Raw genomic sequence first — 24,606 nt, 5'->3', positions numbered from 1 at the left:
AAGTCTTTTTAATGTAAAGATGTTGAGGTCTGAATACACCCTCAGAAGCCGGTACCTGCTCAGCGGCTCCTGACCCATCTGAGGGATTAGCGTCCGAGGCTCCAATACCTTGAGTATCCAGCAGCATGGCCGACTCCACATGTGAGTCGGGAGCGGCCTGCGACTCTAAAGTAGTGGGTGTCAGGGGCTGCGAAAGCACCTCACTGAGAACCGGCGACTGGCTTAGAAGCTTCGTTGTCGGTTTTGGGTCTCAGTTGTTTTTTTCTATCCTTTTCCTTGCGTTTTTTGTAAACTCTGGTAGTCGGACGGCTATCGGACATTTCAGGATAATTAAATCGGCTACTAAAATACATTAAAGCAAAACTATACCGATGCTTAATAGTGTGTTGGTTAAATCTAGCACAAAACCGACAACCAGAAACGTTATGATCAGGGCCTAGGCAAGGAAAACAGTAAGAATGAAAATCCTTATGAGGTATTTGCTTTCCACAAGTAATGCAATTGTTAACTTTTTCTGACATCGGTCTGGAGCAAGAAAAAAGTTTCCCCAATGGGGTACTTAGCTTTATTGAAGACTTTGTTCTGAAACTCCAACACGAAAATTTCAGGAGTCGGCCGACCGGCACTTGCGAACTGCTTCTGCTTCGGGTACCGCGCGGCAAGAAAGACTTAAGAAAATGGTGTTGGCTGCTTCTTTTATACCCCTGACGTTAGGGATGGGGCGACAGCAGCCAACGCAGGACCCAAGACTTTAGAATTCAGGCTGGCTGAGGGCAACCTGCCAGCAGGATTACCCAAATGTAATGACTGCAACAGTGAAACACAAAGATCATCGAAGAAACCACAACAAGGAGTTCTGTGAAAGTCCTATTGAACGAGCAGTTGCTTTTGCGAGACAGTATCAAATGCCTTTGACAAGTCTAAAGACATGCTGGACACAAGCTGACCATTGTTTCTATGTTGGTTTATTATATCAGTAAAATGTAGTAGAGCAGCAGCAGTGCTGTGCTGGGGCCTAAAGCCATGTTGTGTTTCTGAGACCAGGTTATTTGAGGTTAGGTATTAAACTGGCTGCATATGGATGCATTTCTCTAATATTTTGCAGAAGAGGAGAGAGTCACTATTGGTCTGTAGTTATTAAACTCTGTAGATGTGCTGCCTTTGTACAATGATATGATGCAGGATTTTTTCCACAGTGATGCGACGTATCTTTTTGCTACTGACCTATTAACTAGCATAGACACAAGAAAGGCCATGACTTCTGCGGCTATTTTTAGGTAGTCTGATGGTAGCTGGTCTACTTCTATGGAAGCAGTTTTTAGTTTAAAAAGCAACTTCCTTATGAGCACGGTAGGTACTGGACTAAAACTGAAGAGCAGTGGATGGTTTTGGTAGGACAGGTGTAGAGAGAGGGGGATCAGATGTATTAGTGTCCAAGAGAGATAGTATTGATTATATACAGCAGGAATTAAATTGTGTGGGGATAGAGTCTGCTGTTATGTCTGTTTTTGGAGAGGGAGGGGTGATCTTGCCACTGTGGAGTAGTTTAGTTAGTGATGACCAAAAAAGTCTTGGGTTGTTTTGATGTTTGTCTTGTGGGCTGGTATAGTTTGTTCATTTGTCTTGTTTGACATGGCGTTTTGCAAGGCTTTTGAGATGTCTAAATTGCTGGAAGGCATTTTGAGTTCTATTTTTATATCAGAAAGCGGTAAGGTCTGGAAAAATTTTTTTTTGTTTCTTCTGTAAGCCATGGTATGATGTTGGACTCTCTTACTACGTACTGGTACTAGATTCTTTAAGATTTTTAAGAATATGTTATTAAAGTGTTCAACAACCATTACTAGTGGCATTGTTCCAAGTACAATCCAGTTTTATTGTTTTAGTGTTTCATTGAAAATATCTTTGCTTAAATTGGTTGTGTTTCGTATTTGACTATATACAGTATGTTTATCTAGACTATGATGCGTTCTAATGGCATATGTTGGTATGTGCTCACTTGCGCTATCAAAGGCAGACTACTTTTGTCAGTTTGTCTGGTTTGTTTGTAATAATTCAGGCTAATTTTGAGTATCCGCCTGAAGTTTTATTCATTCTAGTGGGTGTAGTCATTAACTGTTTGAATTTGTATAAGTTTATGGAATCAGTATAGGTAGGGGAATTTATGAGTTGCCAGTCTACATTTAAGCCTTCAAGGACTACAATTTCATGGTTAATTTGTTGGGATGTCCAGTACAGGATGCTCTCAGCAGTATCAATGTTATTCCCTGGTGGTTTATAAACTGCTGTTAAACATATAGTTTTTCTACTGTCGATTTTTAGGAGTGTTATTAAAGTTCAGCATTGTTAAATTTGGGTATTTCCTGTGGAAGCCAGGTGATGTTTAGTGAAGTTTTACAGATGACTGCTACACCACCTGCACACCTGTTTTGTCCGTCATGCCTGGGTATACGGTGTGCTGGGGCGTTCTCATTCTCGTTTCTTTCTTTTTTAACCATATTTCAGTAGCAATGACTACATCAAAGTGTATGTGGCAAAGTAGGCATGTACGTCAGGTTTTAGGTGACTGGTTTATTTTGAGGTTGGAAGTGATGACTTTATGAACAATGGCAATCATTTTTTGAACAGAGTTCCACAAAGCAGACAGAGCTTGAGAAGGTGGGTGCGTATGTACACATACAGCTTCTGAGGATGCATGCTACTCAGTGGCATGTGCTTTGCAGGCTCACATTCCATGGGTGCAACAAACTGTGCTCCTTACTAGATGTCCCCCAAGTTGCCATCAGGGGTGAACTGGCAATAGCTGTTCAGTTTCATTCTCCCTGTCCTGTCTCCTCCTAGACCAGTGCAGATACTCTAATAGTGGTCATCTGATGTGTGATCAGGGCCTCATCTCTCTGTGCTACAGAGTCAAGTACCCTTCCTGATATTCTGAGGGAGGGGGACAAGGGCAATTTGTGTTTTTGGCAGAATTGGAGGATGAAGAAGATCCATATAATCATGGTTGCTCTTTGGTGGTTAAAGGCCATGGGTTATCCTAGGTTATCCTTTTAGATATTGTTCCTTCTTTCCTTTTGTGCACTTGCATCTGAAGTTGTTAATCTTCTTCCATTCCTCACTGATGGGTACGGTTCCGAACCCTTGGAACCGAATCGGCCAAATGCCAAGCTAGCGTACACCAAACTCTCAAGCCACGCTACTACCCACAATGCCCTTCATCCCATACCCCAGATCTCGTTTGCCGCACAGCCATATTGCAGCAATCTGAAGTTGTTAATCTTCTTCCATTCCTCACTGATGGGTACGGTTCCGAACCCTCGGAACCGAATCCGCCAAATGCCAAGCTACCGTACACCAAACTCTCGAGCCACGCTACTACCCACAATGCCCTTCATCCCTTACCCCAGATCTCATTTGCCGCACAGCCGTATAGCAGCGTTTTCACCGAGTTCTCCAGCTAAGTAGTTTTGAATTATTCAAACTTGTATTTCTTCCAAAGTTTTTCTTACAGTGTCTTATAGTCTAGCTCTCCCCACAGGTATTCCTCTCCTTACCATTGTTGGTATTTTCTTGCCTTGTCTTCACTTTTACCACCCTCGTGGTAACTCTTCATACCGTTGCTGGTAGTTTGGCTCTTTTCTTCTTCTTTTCTCCGTTTGAGCGAGTGTTACTATGTCTGAGAAAAGGTACTTCAGGTTTTAAACATTGCACGTCGTGCAGTGGTAAATTACCTAACAGTGACTTGCATTTTAAATGCATGTATTGCTTGGGCGTCTCGCATCTTTCTGTGACTCCCACATGTGATATTTGTGTGAGTTTCAGTCAACGGACGTTGAATGAATGGCGCAACAAGTTGATTTTGAAAGGATTGCTTTCCTCTCCTTTCTCGAAGGCTATTTCTGCGGAGGTCTCAACCTCTCCAGTCAAGGACAAGAAGCGTCCTCGCTCAGACCCTTCTTCACTGGCCGGTGGACAGGGGCAAGAATCATAGATCTAAGGCCTGTAGATCTTCCTCAGCACATCGGCTCACTCCCTCTGTGCCTCCGATTTCGGCGCTAAGCGCAGTTTCTGGGAAGTCTGAATTGTCAGTTCTGGGCTTGGTACAGGTGACTACTGAACCACTGATTACTTCGGTTCCGACTAGTCTGGTTCTTGACACCTCAACACCGACTTCACCTTTACAGACACCGGCTCCGACGACCTCAGATCCAATTTTGACTACTACCCAGATTGTGACTTCGGCTCTGAGTCCCCTCTCGGTGCCGACCTTATTGTTTATGCAATTGAAATCAGAATCCTCGGCTCCGTTGAGTTCCTTACCACTGACCAGTTATTCATCTTCTGTGGATCCATTTGCCGGACAAGCCTACAGTCCCTTTCTGGACTGGTCTGAATCCCCTACCGGTCAGGTCTGCCAGGAGCGTGTCCGAAATTGACATTGTTCATCTCGTGGATCAGGTACTGACTGCAAGAGGAATCTCCAGACCCTGTTCTGCTCCAGGTGTTGGGATTTTTCCTCCTTCGACTCCTTCGTATTCTCCTGCTGGGGATCCTTCAGTTCCAAAGCCCCCTTGCCCGTTGCTTTCAATGGGACCCCTTCCTTCGGCACCGACTACTATGATACCTGAAGCATCTAAGCCCTGGTGTGTGTCAGTTCCGACGGCATCCCACCTTACTCAACCCCTTGCTTCGGGGGTGGAATATTTGGTTCCGGCCCCAGCACCGATGGTCTTTTCGGTTCCCGTGTCGGATCCAAGAGTTATATCCGCACTGAACCCTTCTCAAACTCCAGTCTCGGAGGTGGGCCATTCGGAGCAGGGTGTGACCCCAGTTCCGATTCAGTCCTCTTCGGCTCCGAGCTCCCATCCTTCTTCGGGTGGGCCCGCCTTCTGGATTATGGAAAGGGCGCTGGCAGATAGCAATCCCCCTCCTTCAGCTCCGCCTTTAATTCCCCCCCTAACTCAGCCGGCCCTTAGCAGGGGATCACTAATCCAAAGCACCCCCCCTTTCCGAGGCCTCTTCGGACATCCCCACCGAAGAGCCCTCTTGGAAGAGGGTGTGCAAAAGAAAACACATGGACTCACCTGAAGAGTCCCTTACTGAGGATAGAGATTACGATGATGGGGAAGGTTCCCCTAGATCACCCCCTGACGATATTTCCTTTGGGGATATCTTGGAGAGTTTGAGTCAGCGGGGTGACTGGAAATCTTCCACCCCTTCCCCGGAGGAATCCGTATTCCTACAAGCTTTCTGTTCCTAGCCCACTACTTCCTGGGTGGCCCCTCCTGCAGATGAGTTGGTCAAATTCATCGTGCAGCGAGCGTGGAAGAGTCCGGATGCAGTAGAAGCTATCCCCAGGAGATCAGACAAGGTACTTTCTCCTCCAGAGGATCAACCCCATTGGTCGAAAGGCTTGCCAGTAGACGCTGTGGTGGTGGCGGCGGCCACAAAAAAGGACCTGGTGGAAGAGAGTCCTGATGTTCACCCATCCAACAGGGAGTTCCGGGCGGTGGACAGGTTAGGAAAGCGAGTTTTTGCTGCAGCAACCTTTGCCGTGCGTTCGCTGAATTTCCTGGCACACTTTATGAGACTCCAGAGAGACCTTATTTCCGAACTCTCTGGTAGCCTCGCTGGTCAAGTGTCGGATGGAGCACTTGACAAAGTGGCTTCCCACGCAACCGAAGGAGCAGCATGTGCTGGCGTGGTTGTCTGACGTCATGCCTGGATGCGCATTTCTGACCTACTGGATTCATTTAAGTTTTCCTTTTTGAATGCCCCTATTGAGCCCTCCGCGCTCTTTGGTTCTAAGGTCAAGGATACTTTGGTCAGGTGCGAGCAGGATGGAAAGATCTTGTCTGCCGTGGGCCTGCGCTTCTCCAAACATCAGTGTTCCTGCTCCAGGAACCTGAGGAGTGGAAAGTTGTGGCACAAGAAGTCACAAGGTTTCTTTCGTGCCGCACGTGGCGAGGACTCCTCCAGAGGCAGAGTGGGGTCCGATGGTGGAAGACGCCCCTTTAGGGGCAGAGGGGGGTTACCAGAATCAGGGCTCCAGAGATTCTTTCTCTGGTAGATGCTATCAGCGCTCCTGAAGCACTGCCCGATTGCTTTCCTCTGGAAGCAGTCGGGGTGCGTTTCTCTCATCACCAAACAGCCTGGTCCTCCATTACAGATGATCTATGGGTACAGAGAATTATCACCAGAGGCTATCACACTACCCTCAAATCCGTTCCAAGACCTCAATTCTCCCTTCCTGACATACCACCCAGTCAAAGGGAGGAGGCAGCTTCTGAAATCAGGAAGCTTCTTCTAAAGCGAGTCATCCAAAAGGTCCCTCCAGATCAATGCGGATTAGGGTTCTACTCCAGACTCTTTTTGGTGCCAAAAAAGACGGGGGACTGGAGGTCCCATCCTGGATCTCAGTCGTTTGAATGAGTCAGTCACACCGACCAAGTTCTGCATGGTCACTATTCAATCCATCCTTCCATGCCTTCGGGAGGGTGTGTGGATGTGCTCTCTAGATCTCCGGGATGCGTATTACCACATCAAAATGGACAAACGCTCCAGGAGACTTCTGCGCTTTCGGCTGGGAGTCAATCATTTTCAATTCAGAGCCATGCCTTTCGACGGCCCCCAGAGTGTTCACGAAATGTCTAGCAGTGGTGACAGCTCAATTGAGACTTCACGGATTCCAGGTGTTTCCTTATCTGGATGATTGGCTCCTCTGCACCCCTCACCGAGCATCTACTGACCAGGGCCCTTCGTTACACTCTGTCTCTGGCAGAGTCTCTTTTCTATTACTATCAATTGGGAAAAATCAAACTTTCAGCCCTCACAACAACTGGAATTCATAGGGGCTATGTTCAACACTCAGCTCGGCCTAATATCTCTTCCTCATCACAGACTCTTAAGACGGAGAACACAAGTGATACTCGACCGCAGGAAAGTGTCTGCAAGGGAAGTTTTGCAGGCTCTGGGTTCTATGGCGGCAGCCATTCCCATTGCTCCGTTGGCCAGACTTCATATGCGCCTGTTACAGTGGCTTCTTCAAACTCAATGGACACACAATCATCATCCCTTGAACGCACTAATCCTCATCATCGATCTCTGCAAACAGGATCTCCTCTGGTGGATGAGAATGAACGAAAGTCTTTGGTGTCGCCCCTTTCAACCTCTTCAGCCCAACGCCACGGTGACTACGGACGCTTCCCTGATAGGGTGGGGGGGAACTTTCAGGAAAAATCTGTTCAAGGCACGTGGTCTCTAGAAGTCGACTTACATATCAACGTTCTAGAGCTCAGAGCTGTGTTACTGGTGTTACAAGCTCTCCATCCACTTCTTCCTCTCGGACCGATTGCTATCCAGTCCGACAACATGTCTGTGGTCTGGTACATCAACAAGCAGGGAGGGACCAGATCTTACCCCCTTTGCCACGAAGCAATGAGAATTTGGCTATGGCGACAGCTTCCAACTGTTTCCCGATTGCTACACACATCCCGGGGAGTTCCAACGTGATTGCGGACAGGCTGAGCAGATGCATCCTGCTTCCTCATGAGTGGTCTCTCAACCCGAGAATGGCGGAGGAAATTTTTAGCCACTGGGGCCGGCCTTGCTGTGATCTGTTTGCCTCCCTCTCCAATATGAAGTGCAGCAGCTACTTTGCACTCTTTCCTCCGCAGGGGGAGTCCCTGAGAGATGCTCTGACTCACAATTGGGCCGCGGGTCTCCTGTATGCTTATCCTCCCATCCCCTTGATACCCTTGGTCTTAAGGAAAGCTACTCGGTTGAGAAGCAGAATGATTCTCATTGCTCCATTCTGGCCTCGACAGATTTGGTTCCCCTTCCTTCAGCCACACCTGCTCCAACCTCCTTGGATCCTGGGCTTCCGTCTGGATCTCATTTCTCACCCCCAAGGGTTGTCGTCTCCACATCTAACCATGCTCAAACTGAAAGCTTGGCTGCTCCACTTCCGTTAGTAGCCAGGCTTGAATCACTCTCTTCCCCTGGTACGAAATATTATTTTGGCCTCCCATAAACCTTCTACCAGAAAACTTTGTAAAGACAAGTGGAAGCACTTTTCCTTGTGGGCACAAGAGCTGTCTCTGGATCCTGTCTCTGTTCCAGTAGCTACGGTTCTTCAATGCCTGACCGATCTTTTCCTTAAAGGGGCTTCTGCATCCACGATTTGGGTGCATTTAGCTGCCATCTCCAATTTCCATGATGGTTCAGACGGAATTCCTATTATATCTTCTCGTCTGTGTAAGACCTTCTTGAAGGGGATTTTTCATTCTAGACCTCCCATTAGGCAACCTGTGGAATCATGGAATCTGTCTAGGGTGCTTCAAACTTTGGCTCTACCTCCCTTCGAGCCGGCTGCAACCTGTAATGTGAAATTTCTGTCCTGGAAGACCTTGTTTCTGGTGGCGGTTACTTCAGCCAGATGTGTATCAGAGCTGCAAGCATTATGCATTGAGTCCTTAATTGATTTTCCATAAGGACAGAGTATCACTTCGCACCAATCCCACTTTCTTACCCAAGGTGGTTTTGGAATTCTTTATCAGTCCATTGAGTTGCCCGTGTTTTTCCCTAATTATACCAACAAAGGGGAATACTGTCTCCATTCCTTGGATGTCCACAGGCAGTTACATTTTTATTTGGACAGGACAAAGTCAATTCGTAAGTCAGATCAGCTTTTTGTTGCCTTTGCGGGCTCTAGAATGGGATCGGCAGTGTCTAAGGTTACCTTGTCTAAATGGCTTAGGGATTGCATCTCCTTTGTTTATTCTCTGGAGGAGGAATCAGCTCCTGGCTGCATTAAACCTCATTCCACTAGAACTGTGGCCGCTTCTGTCGCCTTTCATGCTAGGGCTTCCATAGATGATATTTGTGCAGCTGACACTTGGGCTACCTTTATCAAGCATTACAAACTGGATCTGATCTCCAGGGGAAGAGCTGCCTTTGGCTCTATGGTTCTCTGGAATGTTCTTCCATGAGGGCCACCCAGATTCTGTAGTAGCTAGGGACTCGGTCCCATTAGTGAGGAATGGAAGAAGATTAACAACTTCAGATAAAGAAGTTATGTCTTACCATAACGTTCCATCTGAGTTGTTGATCTTCTTCCATTCATCACACCCTCCCACCTTCCCCCGCCAAAGGTTCCTGGCGGATCTTCGGGTAATTTTGGTGTGTTAGGGTGTTTGCGCAGAGATGGCTTCTGCCTTTATTTCTGTTTCTAATATATGTTTCTGCTATATGTTCTGCAAACTCGATCTGAGGTATGGGATGAAGGGCATTGTGGGTAGTAGCGTGGCTCAAGAGTTTGGTGTATGCTAGCTTGTTATTTGGCTGACTTGGTTCGGAACCGTACCCATCAGTGATGAATGGAAGATGATCAACAACTCAGACAGAATGTTACGGTAAGACATAACTTCTTTTTCTCCCCTACCTGCATTACAAAGGCCCATATTTAGGATAGAGCCCGTCATATCTGGGCTGAAGGGAGTAAAAATGCTTTTTCACTGACTACTGCCCTTTTTCTATATTTGTTTAAAGACTTCAGCAGTGGTGTTCCAAAAGCACAGCACTTGATCACATGATGCACTGTACAGCTGCCAACTGGCATCCCCTAACAGGGGTTATAGTCTCAGCCAGGTATGTATTCTTATAACTGATCCCACAGTTCCTCCCTGGACGTTGTATCTACAGAATCACAGGCACACTTTACATAGTGTTTTACTAAATGACTAACAGTCTAGGTGAGTTCTAATAATCTTGCCTCAGGTTGCCATCAGATACCTCCCCAGTTTTCTCTTTGATATGTTCCAGGAGAGAAATTTGACACTTGGTCAAGTGCATCTGAGAAATAATGGCCATTATGTTCAGAGTAGCAGCAGCAGTGTTTACTTTCTTCCCAAAATGGTCTAGCACCCTTAGACCCCTTCTCTGGATCTGCTGGGTTCATCACAGGGTCTACATATAGGAACTTGCACGATACCTGCACCCTATATAAACTGTCTAGTTTCTTTGGGACAGTTGGCTGGGTACCTGGCTCATCAGAGGCCACCCGAAAAGCACCCTCATGAGCTTCCAAACATGGAAAAGTAGCCAGACGTTTGATGGCATCAAGGCTCCGTAAATCAAAATGCATGTTATGGCCCTCTGATGCCTCTCTGGTTTCTCATCTAAAGCTCTCTTCCATCTTGCAAAAACTATCTACAAACAGGATTTCCTTTGTGCATGAAGCAGAGGACATTGCACCTTCAACTTCTATGTCACTATATCCCACTGGGGAAGACATTTTTGAACAATAACCCAGTTCTTCCCCTCACTATCTGAGGAGTCACCCTCTTCCTTCTCAGGAGAGGATTCCTTTTTTCTTTTCCCAGAGGAAGCTCCTGACATGGAAGGCAAGTCAGAACTTGAATGTAAGCTCTGCAGTACCTGAAGGAAGTCTTGGATCAAGAAAATCCATTGCATAAGTATAACTTATGATGGGTACAAGACATGGACCCACTGAATACCTAGGGTCCAGGAAAATGCAGGGGACCTAATGTGGGTGACTTGTGTTTCAAGATCTTTTAGCTGAGGCATCGGCTTTGGAGGTCTAGGCTTAGGGACAAGAATCCTGGGATTCCACAAGACCAAGGATAACCTCCTTTACACGAATGGTAGGCAGACCATCTTCCTTTTCCAAGATATCAAAATGGGCTTCATCTATGGATATTTGTGAAAAGATGTCTGCTCTGAAAATTGTACAATGGACATCTGCTCAGTGAGACACACTTGCCTCATTTGGCATGATGGCAATCAAAGGGGCTTCAGTAACTTTGAGATGTACAGTCCAGTGGCTGAGAATGCACCTCACTAGGGTCTACATTAACAAGTCATGACAAGATATTGCTTGCCAAAAAGTCACCTCACTTGCACCCCAATCTACCTTCTTCTTAATGTTCTTCTTCTTGTTCTTGTGGATGGAGGGGTTGTCTGAGGCTGAAGGTGGACTCCCAGATGCCATGGTAAAAAGGATAAGGGCCTCAAGCCTTTTCTTTTGTAGTTAACGTTCTTCAGGAAATTCTGCCTACTTCTAATTGTATGAGTAAGTCCCTGACAAACTCTACAGCCCCCGATGTTATGCTCAAGACTTAAACAAAAGATGCATCAAGTATGGAAAGCCTTACGGGGAATCCATCTATCCAAAAACCACCCGTCTTTCTTGAAGCCTGACATAGCTAAAAACACAGCCAAATGTCTGAATGGCTAGACAATATAAGGCAACCAACACCAGCAAAGGAGGCAAGCAGAAAACAATAAGAAAATTCCCCCAAAGGGATACTTTTACTGTACTGAGCTCAAGAGAAGAGCAACAATGCCAAACTACAGTTGCAGTCAAAAGCAGTGGGTCACTGCATACAGCAGCAAGAAATACCTGTGAAGGAGCAGTGGAATGTTGGTTCTATAAAGGGGACACATTGATCTCCCTGAGAGGTGGGCATCTGTCACACACAGAGTGGGAAGGGTGCTAAGCTCTGGAAGTTGGGCCTTCAGCAGTCAAAGACCCAGTAGCTACCAACTACTGCAACACTGTTCTACACGCTGAATATTTGGTATTTGCAGCGTGGTTCTTAGCAGACAGCAGGCCCACCATGGACACTATATTCACAGAATGATCTAGGATAAAGAAAAACTGTTTTTGCCAATAACAGTAAAGGAGTACACAAAATTTTCTCACCTAGGCTGAGACCATTCATTTCATTTTTTTGATTATCCACATACACAGTGGCACAAGGGAGCCTAAAGCCTGTCCTAGTACTCAAAAAGGACAGGGCATTAAATTTCATCCTAAATGGGGCATCAACCCATCGCCAGTTACATGCACAAACTCACTCTCATGAGTGCAGAGACCTATAGACAATTTATAAGAATACCAATTCACTTACTGCACATCTTTGGGATGTGGGAGGAAACCAGAGAACGTGTCTACAGCAGTGAGGAATTCATTCTATGCTGCATAGCTTATAAACAAAGGTTTGGCACTTAGGTACAAGGAATTCATTGTACCATTGTATTTGGCATTCATCAGACCTATCATGGAGTACAGTGCCCCCTTTGGTACGTACCTAACCAAGTATATCCAACAATAGGAATGTCCACAGAAGTTCCTCACTAAAAGAATACAGGGCAGAAGTAAAATGTCCTATGCAGACCATTTCAAGGCCCTGTCTTTGTATTCTGTCTCCTACAGGCTTTTGAGGGGAGATCTATACCTGGCATACATGGCATTGTCAGACCCCACTCTGATTGTCCTCCTGCATATCCACAAAACAAACAACACTGGAATTACCCTTTCTAAAGGCTTAAACCTTGCCTGTAATATAAACAGGACCTGCTGGAGAGAAGAGGTATGCATCCCAGAGACTAGCCCATCTATGGAACAGGCTCACCATCCATGTGAAGCAGAGTTACCTAACCCAATTCAAGTGCAACTTGGACAACTGGATGGGGAACAGGAAATAAGTCCTGGTTTGGCACCTATGTCTCTGTCTCTAATGGACAGAGGCAGCCTGTAAATGGTTCATGTCCCAGGCCCCTGCTTGTAAATGTTTCATCTCCCAAACCCTTGCTTACATTTATCAGAGATTTGGGACTCATGGCTAAACTTAAAAAGACCCCAGTGGTTGGTAGCCTAGCAAACACCTATGAACCAGAAGAAAATCAGACACAGGAAGGATGTGCACAGGCAGAAGTCACCCCAGCTAAGAACTAAACTCGAGAAGCAAGGGCTGTGAGGTACACATGCTGACTACGGTTCCACGGTGTCACCCAGACAGACACCAGATGAGCTTAGTAGAACATGAAGGGTCAAGCGCAAAACCCACCAACAGCAAATCCCATCTGCAAAGGCTAAATGACATTCCATTTTCTCACCGAAATACTAACTTCACACAACAGAAAAACATCTGCTAAAGAAAAACACTTTTACTTTTTCTATTTAGTATTGACACTCCTGACTTGCAAGCGTTGCACAATACATACAGTGACCAACACTTTGCAGCCCTGAGCACTGCCAACCGATGCTACTGAAGTCGCATGCAATGCTCAACCACAGACTACGCTAAGCACACCACAACCAGCAGTGGACAGGTGACAAGTGACCTTCATGGAATGCCATCCTGTCCTCTACTTTGGAATTTATCTAACTTAATGTTCTATTCTAAGAGGCTGATGCCTTTAGCTTACCTGTCGGGGTTAGCGTGGAACTTCACCAGGCTGTTATAAAGCTGCATTTCTGTCTCCAGAGCTTCATTCAGCCTTGCCTGCTCTGATAGAAGGATCTCCAGCACAGACTACGGGAAAAATAAATAAAAACATAATTAGGGAACAGGAATGATTGACAAGGTAAATGTACAAGGACTGTTCAGCTCATGACATATCACACACTAAACTGCAAGTTAAGGCCAAAAGGACTACAGTTTCTAAATCCTAATGGTGTTTCCAAGGTGTTTAGCTAGGATCATCCTGGTGATTCATACAGTCATCTCGCACTGTCTGTTCATACTTACATTAATTATTTTAAAACCATACAACATAAAGCAACAGGCTGGGCATTATCAGGGAATTGAGACATACCTAGTAGTACTATGAGGCCCAATGGTGCAGGGAGACGGCCTTACAGCTCCTGGAAGGGGGTTAATTCCCTGACTACACCTAGTTTGGAGGGCATTAATTGAGCTTAGAGAATGGGTTATCTATTAATTTACATTTTGTATTTTTTATCATAAGATACTTCTTTAATACATTATTGATGTAAAATAGTTCCCCCACCTAATGTTTCCAAATTGCTATAGCATATGTAATTGTTGCTGGAGAAAGACAACTACTTTGGGTGCAAAATACTATTTAATGTCAACGTACACATTCTGAAGGACAAGGAAACACTCAAATATATGTATAAACATACACACACGCATGCGCACACACACCTGTCAGTTACATCCACTTTATTGAATGAATACACCCCAGTGGTCTGACTGGGATCAAATCAATAAAAAAAAAACAAAATGCAAAGTGCAAGGCACTGCAATCCTCCCCCATGCCTCTTAACTGTCTCTGATTTTGCAGCACAGTTCTACTCGACCCTTGTAGTATTGTTTTAACTGCTGGTATATCACAGAGGACAACAATCAGTAATGCCAGACTTTATAGAGTTTCATACATTTAGTTTATGGGATGTGTGCTGATGGACTGCCTATTGCAGTCAGCACGGTTTTTGTTTCTCTTTCTGTTACACTGTTTTTTCTCCCACTCTCTCTTGCGCACACAGATGCACACGTTCTTTTTTTTGTTTAAATTTTACAAGTAGAAAGACTAGTTTTCCCCTTAGTATCAGAAAGAAAAAGCCCTTTAGACAACAATTAATAAAAATGGTACCTCCTCTAGTCTAAAAAAGAACACTGTTCAGCAAGCCCAACAAAGCCACTGTCACCCAGCTGGCAACTAGGAATGTCGCTAGGGGGAATATTAGTTTATTTTGTGCCATTATGCACTATGGTTGTATAATCAGACATCTGGAACAACTGACAATAGGAACCAACTGAGAAAAAGAAGAAACCACACAGCTGAAAATACAGAACACACTTTTTACTGCAAAACACTCAGTAAAAATCAAAATTAGCGCTTTCGTAAGGTATACAGACCTTCTGGTCTGATGAAGTTTGGTCTGTGTACCTTACGAAAGCGCTAATTTTGATTTTTACTGAGTGTTTTGCAGTAAAAAGTGTGTTCCTATTTTCAGCTATGTGTTTTTTTCTATAATCAGACATCTGCCCAGTGTTTCCCTCAACTGTTTCCATCACTTATGCCAAGCACACTGTTGGTACCCATTAAGGGCTCAAACAGGGTGCTTAATAATGGCCAAGGCCTCCTACATTCCTGTTTAGAAAGGAAACAAAGAAATGTGCGTGAATAGTTACAAAGTTACAAACAGGGTAGATAATGTGCGTTAGAGAAGGAGTAGAAGGCGGCAAGGCAGTGTTGTTGACCTCTTACTCAAACGTCTGACAACAGTGAAGTAGGTACGCATGCCTTCTTTACTCTCCCATTCTTTCTGTATCCAACTATATTTAAAGCAAACTCATTTAATGCAAGTTAAACTGTACCCTCACAATATTCATTTTTTTTAAATTAGGACACTAATTTGTCGTTCCTTATCTTTAAGCAAAATGGATGCCATAATTACCATTACTGTTACTACAGCTAACCTTATGGTTATTTGATGGTAGATGTCTGTGACCTGTCTTTCACCATTCAGGCCCTCTCTGTCCAAGGAAGTGAGCAGATCAGAAATGCTGACTTTCCATGGTTTCTAGTCAGCATTCATTCATTGCAAAAACACATGATATTGGCCACGTAGCACTACCACCATTACATGGTTTCTAGTCAGCATTCATTAATTACAAAAACACAAGCTATTGGCCACGTAGCACTTCCACCACTAACATGGTTTCTAGTCAGCATTCATTAATTACAAAAACACATGATATTGGCCACGTAGCACTACCACCACTACATTGCTTCTAGTCAGCATTCATTAATTACAAAAACACATGCTATTGGCCACGTAGCACTACCACCATTACATGGTTTCTAGTCAGCATTCATTAATTACAAACACACATGCTATTGGCCACGTAGCACTACCACCATTACATGGTTTCTAGTCAGCATTCATTAATTACAAAAACACATGCTATTGGCCACGTAGCACTACCATCATTATATGGCTTCTAGTCAGCATTCATTAATTACAAAAATATATGATATTGGCCAAGTAGCACTACCACCATTACATGGCTTCTAGTCAGCATTCATTAATTACAAAAACACATATTGGCCACGTAGCATAATCACCATTACATGGTTTCTAGTCAGCATTCATAAATTACAAAAACACATGCTATTGGCCAAGTAGCACTACCACCAAACTAAATTATAGCAAACATAAATTTAGATCTTCAGCTTTGAAGGAGAACAGGCATCAGTTGACTAATCTCTCAGGATTGAGAAAAGCCTTCAAAAACAGCATGGCTGTCTGATAACTGACTCGACTGTTAGCACTTCAATTAAAAAAAAAATATTCACACACTAAGTAGTCTAAAAAGTGATGGGGTGCACAACAAAACAGAACATTCAACATCTCACATTTAACTGATGTGGAAGATGGGACGCAAAGCTTAAAATATGTGACCGTCTCAGTCACACCAAGTCAGGTGGCACCCTAAAAAGAGTTTCCATGACAAGTGTAGTAACTTTGTTTTGGACAAATCAGCCAATGACCCTCTCCAGAGAGTCAGGTACCAGGGAAAAGAACACTGGAAGTTGTTCCCCAGCCCATTACTTATTCTCTGGTACTCACCAGGAACAAAGGCAACTTCACTACTTTTTTTAACACAATGAATTATCACTTAAGACATAGACTAACTTACATTTATACAAAAGAAAACAAATCATATTAACATATCCCTACCACATATTTTGTATAATTTGTCAAGTCAACATTATACAAATTGCTGAATTCCTGCCTTCCCTTAAACCTCACTCCTCCTCCAAAACATTACTCTGCATGTATTGTTTCCATTTTGTCTATGTAATTTGCTGTAGCTTTTCTTAAGATGGCACTTACAGTTCTTTTACCTCTGTTACATTATTCAGTACTTCAAATACAGTTGGTTTAGACTTTGACTTCAGTTTTCTAGTAATAGCCGATTGAAGGCTCAGTGTCTGTTATTCTAAAAGCGCATTAGTTCTGGTTTAAGCTCTTGGGTTTCAGGCCAGTTATTTTACATTAAAAAGGTTTGTGGCTAGATCCTGCCCTTCTGAGCTGGGAATTTCTGGTTAAAGGCTTATTTGTGCCTGCTTATTTGAACTGTTTCTTTCTGAAATTTGTGTGCCTTGTTTGCTGTAGCCCAGAAGTTAGTAGTTTATTGGCCATTTTGGGCTAATTTTTATCTCTTCATTTCCCTGCTATAAAAACTGCATTTGCGCATTCTTTGCGCTTGTATTCAGCTCAGCAAGCTCCTGCCTGATGCCCTGCAGAGTTCTACAGCGGCAGAGAGACAAAAGAGAGAATTTGGAGTGATTAAGTATCATTTTCTTGCTGTCTAACTAATTCTGCCTAAACGCCAATTGTTTAGTGTTTCTGTGATTTAAAAAGCTTGTTTCTGCTACATATTGTACTTATTTGTTGCCTGCACTTGAACTAAATCATTTTTGTGTTTAAATAATCTGTTTAACTGTTGTAGGCTGCACACTAAAGTGCGATAGCCATTTCTGTGCATTTAAAGTGTTTTTTTTACTGCATCTGCTTTATTTTCTGGAAAAAAATATATACTTGTTTCCTGCTTTTCTGAACTAGTATAGCCCAGTTTTCAGGTTAGTGCTGAATTCAGGGCTATGTTACAAGTTTCTGTGTTGCCCATACCTTACTTGGATAGAAGGAAGTTTCTCTGTTCACCTGTGAGAGAGGAGGCTTTGACCAGCCTATCTGTCCCTGGAGGAGTGGTTTCAGCCCAGAGGTTAGTAGTTTATTGCCCATTTTGGGCTAATTTCTATCTCTTTCATTTCCCTGCTATAAAAATTGCACTTGCGCAGTTTTGTGCACCGGTTAGCTAGGGTTAAACTATTCCCGGCTCCATGAAGTCTACTCTTCAATTTTTTCTTTGGAACTAGACAAATTTTCAACTTAAGCACTCGAACCATTCATTTCACAGCCCAGCACTTGCTCAAAACTCATAACAATCACTAATTAACCGTAGCACTAGACCCCCCTTCACTGTCCAGAAGGACAAAGCTCTCTATTCGTCCCTACCAGCCAATCAGTAAAACAGCTCACTTTACCTATTCAGGCATGTCCAAAGGGCAGTTTCAGGTGTACTTCTCCAGTCCAACTACTGAATCTGGGCATTTTGAAGCAATGTTACAACTGACTCATGTACACAGACAACCCTCTCCTCCTACCACCAAACACTAATATATGCGACAGATGCAATTATACAGCCAAACTGGAGGCAAAGCTCTCACAACCCAAGACTGGAACTGACCGTCAAGAGGAGAAGGAAAATACTTGCAACACCATCAGTCTCACATAGACCTACTAAACCAACACTGGCAAATAACACACACAAATACACGTAAACATACTCGGAGGCTCTAAATAAAAATCTGCAAAAGCAACAGAGACCTCCAAAGCAGACACCCAAGCAACCTCCACACCCCATCACAAACCATGAAACACATACTTCATATAGTCAGTGTGCCATGTAATCACAGCCCTTAAGGCAAGATAACATACCCAGCACATTAGTAATAGGCGACTCTATAGTCAGGCACACTGATGTCCCACTAACTAGGCTGGACAAGGAGAAGGTTACAGTTAGCTGCCTGTTGGGCGCCAGGATCTGCCACATAACACAAGCACTCAGGTCGCTCCAGAACAAGTACAAATATGACTCTGTCATTGTTCATGTTGGTGTGGATGATTTGAGATGTACCTCCCTGGACTACATGAAAAGAGACATGAAAGAGCTCTCTGATCATGTAGCCCAAGACGGCATGACCCTGACCCTAAGTAGCATCCTGCCTTCACCAAGAATGATGCCACAGTATAAAGAAAAAATGATCAATTTCAAAAATTGGATAAATTTCTGGTGTCATTCAAAGGGAATCCAGTATCTGTCCGCCTGGGATGACATGCTCGACAAGCCATGTTGCTTCGCAAGAGATGGCTTGCACCTGTCACCCTTAGGCTTTCGAATACTGGCCAAGGCTTTTGCCGCCCCCATAGTGCCTTTTTTAGGCAAGGCTCAAAAGACAAACCCACCACCATAAATAGCACAAGTAACCAAAAACTAAGGGTAACGCTACTCAACGCCAGAAGTCTAAACCTCAAAATGCATGCACTCGAGGCACTCCTCAGTATGGACAACATTGATGTCTGTGCAGTAACAGAAACCTGGTTTAAAGCTTCAGACAGCACCCCAGCACTACCAGGCTATAACTCATACCATACTTTCTGGCCACAGAACCCAGACCGAAACACAAAAGGCGGGGGTGTATCCATATTCAACAAGGATACTCACACCTCCAGGTTAGTGGCGCAGCACAATGCCTCAGAGATCATTCATGTGCAACTAACAATGGGCAAAACTGCAGTTCAAATTGTAGCTTGCTACAGATCACCCACCATGACCCAGGACCCCCATTCCGCGTTTCTGGAGACACTGGAAAATATGAAGGTCCTACCAAATGCCCTAATATTGGGTGATTTCAATTACCCAAACATTAACTGGGAGAACTATTCAAGTACTAACTCCCTTGTCCAACGCTTCCTAGAATTTATAAACTCAAACGCCTTGGATCAACTGGTCAACACCCCCACCAGAGGTGACAACATATTGGACCTGGTCATCACCAACATGGGCGACCGGTGTTCTACACAGGAGGTCAACCCCTCACTGGTTAGATCAGACCACAGAATAATCACTCTGGATATCCACATTCCGCCCCCACCCCCAATCAAGGAAACCACCGTGAAAAACTTTTCAAAAGCAAACTTCACGTTACTTAAGACTGAGGTGGAAAGGTTCACAGCCCCAATGCTAAAGGACAACGCTGTCCAAGCTGCTGAATCTCTTACAAAGGCACTATATGAGCACCTGCAAGAATGCATGGACCGTGCTATCCCAAGCAAAACCAAGAATCACTCCTCCAAGAAAAGGAAACCAGTCTGGTGGACCCCTGCCATAAACAAGCTATACAATAGAAGGAGGAAACTACTACAGAAAAAAGTAAAATCCCAAGAAGGAAAGACATCCCTGATCAGTATCAGCAAGTAACTACGATCCCTCATAAAATCTTCCAAGGCTAGCTTCAAAAGAAAAATTGACAAGGACTCCAAAGATAACCACAAAGCGTTCTTTAGCTATGTCAAGAACCTAAGTGGAAACTCTCAGATCTGCTCTGAGTTAGTGCAGAATGGCACAAAATACACTGAACCGGCTGATATTGCCAACATTCTGGCAGACAGGTTTAGTGCAAACTTCACCCACCTCTCACCCCCTAAAGGGGCCATAACCTTACCAGAAGAATGTAGAGTCCCAGAAATCACTGACACACAGGTTAAAACAGCCCAATCCAAAGCCAAAAACACAGCTTCAATGGGACCGGACGGAGTCCCAGGCTGTGTCGTACACGAACTCCAAAATTAACTAACCCCTCACCTAAACACACTGTTCAAACTCAGCCTCTTTACAGGCTACATACCCATAGAGTGGTGCACTGCAACAGTTATCCCACTCCACAAAGGTGGAGCCACAATGGACCCCGGGAACTATTACCCTATAAGCCAGACTAGCCTGGTCTGCAAGGCTATGGAGCACATCATCATGGAACTCGTTAACAGAGACATTGGGAACCTCCAAACATTGGACCCTACCCAGTTTGGCTTTGTTAAGGGCAGATCATGCCCCCTAAACCTGGTGGACTTCTTTGAGATGGTTACCAAGGCTTTAGACGAGGGAAAGGAGGTCCACACAGCCTACCTAGACCTCGCAAAGGCTTTCAACACCATTCTGGTATTATAGACAAGCTCACCAGCCTGAACATAAACCCCTATGTCAGGAGATGGGTTGCCAGTTGGCTCACAGACAGAACCCACAGTGATAGTTGCAGGCTCTAGGTCCGACTCTAAACCAGTTACAAGTGGCGCTCCCCAGGGCTCAGTACTGGGACCCCTCCTGTTCAGTATATACTTCTCAGATGTACAGGCAAGCACAGGAGGACTATGGCTGACCATATTCGCAGACAACTGCAAACTGGGGGCCATAATTGACTCTCCGGCTGATACAGACATCTGCCAGAAGGGTCTCACTAAGACAGATACCTGGTGTCAAAATCATGGCCTCAAGCTAAATGCCAAAAAGTGCAGTCATCCCCTTTGGAAAAAAAGTACCTGCAAACTACCACATACATTATAGTCCCCTAAATACTGAAAATGAAATAAGGATCTGGGGACCTAAGTAGATAGTAATCTCTCCTTTGATAATCATATTGCCAAGGTGGTTAGAAAATCCTTCTATGTGGCCCACCTAATCACAAAAGGGTTCGCATCTAGAACAAAAGAGGTTATTGTGCCCCTCTACTCATCACTCATCAGACCCATCATAGAGTACAATGCCCCATTTGGAATGTACCTTACAAGACACCTGCAACAGCTGGAAAAACCACAAAAATACCTCACCAAGAGGATTGCTGGCCTCAAACAGATGCCCTATGCAGCCTGACTAAAGAAACTCTAGATGTGCTCAGTTGCATACCGTCTACTCAGAGGTGATCTTTGTCTGACATACAAGGCCATGTCCAACCCAGAAGTGATGAACATGCTCCACCTAAAAAAAAAAAACAAATACCCGAGAGCCACATGCTCTAGGGATCTAAACCTCACCATAATGATAAATAGGACTTGCTGGAGAGATAGATTCCTGTCCCAGAGACTCCCCATGCTTTGGAACAGGATTCCAATCTACATTAGGCAGAGCCCCTCAGTAACGCTCTTCAAGAGAATCCCCGATGAGTGGATGGGAAACGGACAAATTTACCCCGGGGATGACTGCAGTGGCTCTGCTGGACAGAGGCACAGGGAACTAATCTAAGGGGGCAGCGAAAGCCAACACATTCTGGCTAGGCTTACCTATGCCCTCGGCCAGATAGCCTAGTACTTACCTATGAACCTATGAACCTATAACTGCTTTTCGGCTGTCACCAGAATTCAATTTAACAAGGCAGTTCAGATCCTGTATCCCAGCTCAAAAAATCATTTCCTTGGTTACATCAATTTGCTCACCTAATATTTCTGACAGAATACTCTGTAGGGAACTTTTAAAGTCTGCAAACTCATTACAGCCCTAAACACATGTTCCCAGATACCTCTTTCTTCCTCATAACACCTCCAACATTTGATATCTATCTGCGGGAAAAATTATTTGTAGTCTGCTGGGGTATCAAATACATATGCAAAAACTTCAAAGCAAATAATCTTAAATCTTCCAGACTTTGTTGCATATTTGTGAGGTGTACATATGTCCTTCCATTGTTCCCTTGTGAATTGCACATCTAATCCCTCTTCCCAATCTTTTCTAACCTCCTCTGATTGATTCCCATAGTTATCGTGCAGTATTTGTATGCCCTACTAATTATCCCTTTTTAACAGCAGCTTCTTTTTTAGATTCAGTTTAAAACTCTACAAGAGGAGATCTTTCACTTAGGATTCCCTATCCATTTTTCTTTGCCTATACTCGAATACCAATCACTGATAAGGGAGGCGGTCTCTAGTCTGCAGTACAATTATCTTAGGGGCTTCTTTTCATTATATTACCTTTCACTTTCTAGACATTTGCCTTTAATACCTTGGTTTCTTTGCCAGTTTTATCCAGTACATTTCAGCTGCCCTTGCCTACTGTCTGCATCCCTGATTGCAGACATCTCTATTGGTAAAATGCCTTTTCTCCATTCCTGCGTTGGCTTAGTTAGACTACTTTCTGCTATTTTGTGAATATAATATTCTGTGTGGCTGTTACTCTCCTTAAGGATCGGAATCCAAAATCCCACTTTCTCCTTATTTCTTGAATTCCCCCCTGCTTCATCATCATCATCCCTTTCCACTTTGAATGATACTTTCCTTCTTGTGCTAAGTATATCAGCCTTAACTGTGCCGCTCTAAAATATTCCTTCAGATTGGGTAATCCTAATCTCTTTTTCTCCTCTTCCTTCAACTCTTTATTAATTGCTATGCACAACTTCTCTGGCTGATAAAAAATGTTTCTGACCTGTATATAAAACTAAAGGGACTAAAAACATTTTTACTACTTGTATCTTGCTATCCATATCCATAGACAAGAGCTTCCAGCTTCTCAGTTTTAATTATCTTTTGTTTACTCTCTTCCCACACACCCTTGGCTGCCATAACAGAAGCCTTTTTAATCTATACTCTTAAATACTTCATTTTATCATGTTTCCATAAATATGGACATTGTTGAACCAATTCATGTATAGATGCAGACTTTACAACTATATCCTTTTTTAAATCTTTATTAATTTTATATCCCGAAAAGACTTTAAACTGCTAAAGATGTTCCTCAACACTGAGGTGGTATTTTCTGTTTTTAACAGGTACAAAATAACAACATCTGCAAATAAAGCCAACTTTTCTTGATCAAACAAATTATATGCTTGAAGTTCTGAGTCCCTTATTTTCTTTGCCAATGGCTCTAAACATAAAACAAATAAAGGAGAAAAAGGACAACCTGCCTCGTTCCTCTGTTCAGAGGAAACTTGTCCAAAAGGAATTCTCCCACTTTAATTTTTGCCTCTGATCCCCCACATATCCTACTAATTAACCTTATTGTATCCCCTTTTGTTTTTTCCTTAGTGTCCTTCCTAAAAAAATGACATGGAGTAAGGCATATGCCTGTCACTCCCACAAGTTTAACAAAGTCAACAAAAATTCAATCTTTCTCAGCCACTTTTTCTTGTAAAGCCATATTTCACAAGTGTGATTGATGCTTTATAGTCTCACATTTATTCACCAATTTTAGTGCTGCTAGTTTTCTTCCCTTTCATCTCCATCTCCCAACCCCAGACTCAAGTTAAGTCCAAGGTACTCCAGATTCTTCTACTGAACTGCTATGCTCTTCTTAAGCATTTTCCTTTGGAACACTGACAAAGGTTTCACTGGCATAATCTCTAGCTGAGCCTCACCATCAGGAGAATTAGAAACAGACTCCCCTCAGTTTGACGGGTCACCCCTTTTTGGGCAAACTGTTGTATTTTCCCCCTTAGCCTGTTCTGCTTCAAAAAAGACTTTGATCCTCCAGGAAAAAAAAATATTCTGAAGACAACTGGACACAGTAACTTGAATCTCACACCTGCCTCTTGACATTCCCTGATTGCTGGGATAAATTTGCTTCTCCTATGCCTGGTGTACAATAAAACAAACATTTTCCACAAGCACTACAATGTCTCCAGTTTTTAATATTTTGTCCTTCTGCCACAGTCTTGTCAGGATCAACTGTTCCCGTTATGTGATAGCATCTTTACTAATACAGGTTTTGGCTTCTTTTTCACTGCTGTGAATACCAGTCCAGTTGCTTATTCATACATATTAGCAGTGTCTGTCAGAATATCTCAAGTTTTCTCTGTATGGTCTGTTCCCTTAACTACCAATTTTTAAAATGGCTCTTTTTGAGCAGTCTCATACTCAGCCAGCCTTTTCTTCATTTCACCCTCTGATTTTTGCAGTTTTACCAGTTTATCTCAAGACATGTTTAAAGCTTCTACCATGTTTTCAGCATTTTGCTATTTGAGTCGATCTACTCCTTCAGTGTTTCATTTATTTTAATTGACTTTGAGCACATTTAACTTAGTTTTCTCTAAATTACTGGAAGCCATCTTTGTACCAAAGCTGGAACGTGAACTGCTTTTTGCTAAACAGCTACAGGATTCTTCCTAGTCTATGTTTTCTCTTCACCTTTTCTACTTGATTTTCCTTCAGACTCTCTAAGC

General features: G+C 43.7%; 1 protein-coding gene across 7 annotated transcripts in view; it reads right to left on the bottom strand.

Annotated features, from left to right (window-relative positions):
• Positions 1 to 24,606, bottom strand: part of LOC122813133 (phosphodiesterase 4D interacting protein) — a 1,898,306-nt gene that overhangs the window by 651,834 nt on the left and 1,221,866 nt on the right. For all 7 annotated transcript variants that reach the window (XM_044085281.1, XM_044085280.1, XM_044085276.1 and 4 more), the window contains one exon: positions 13,231 to 13,337. In XM_044085281.1, coding sequence (XP_043941216.1) covers positions 13,231 to 13,337 — 107 coding nt within the window. The remainder of the gene's footprint in view (positions 1 to 13,230; positions 13,338 to 24,606) is intronic.

Source organism: Protopterus annectens, chromosome 10.part0, assembly GCF_019279795.1.
Source record: "Protopterus annectens isolate FY-2018-M chromosome 10.part0, PAN1.0, whole genome shotgun sequence".
NCBI classification, from domain to species: Eukaryota; Metazoa; Chordata; order Ceratodontiformes; family Protopteridae; genus Protopterus; species Protopterus annectens.
The sequence above is the reverse complement of the archived record's forward strand: the minus strand, read 5'-3'. Positions and strand labels throughout refer to the sequence as shown.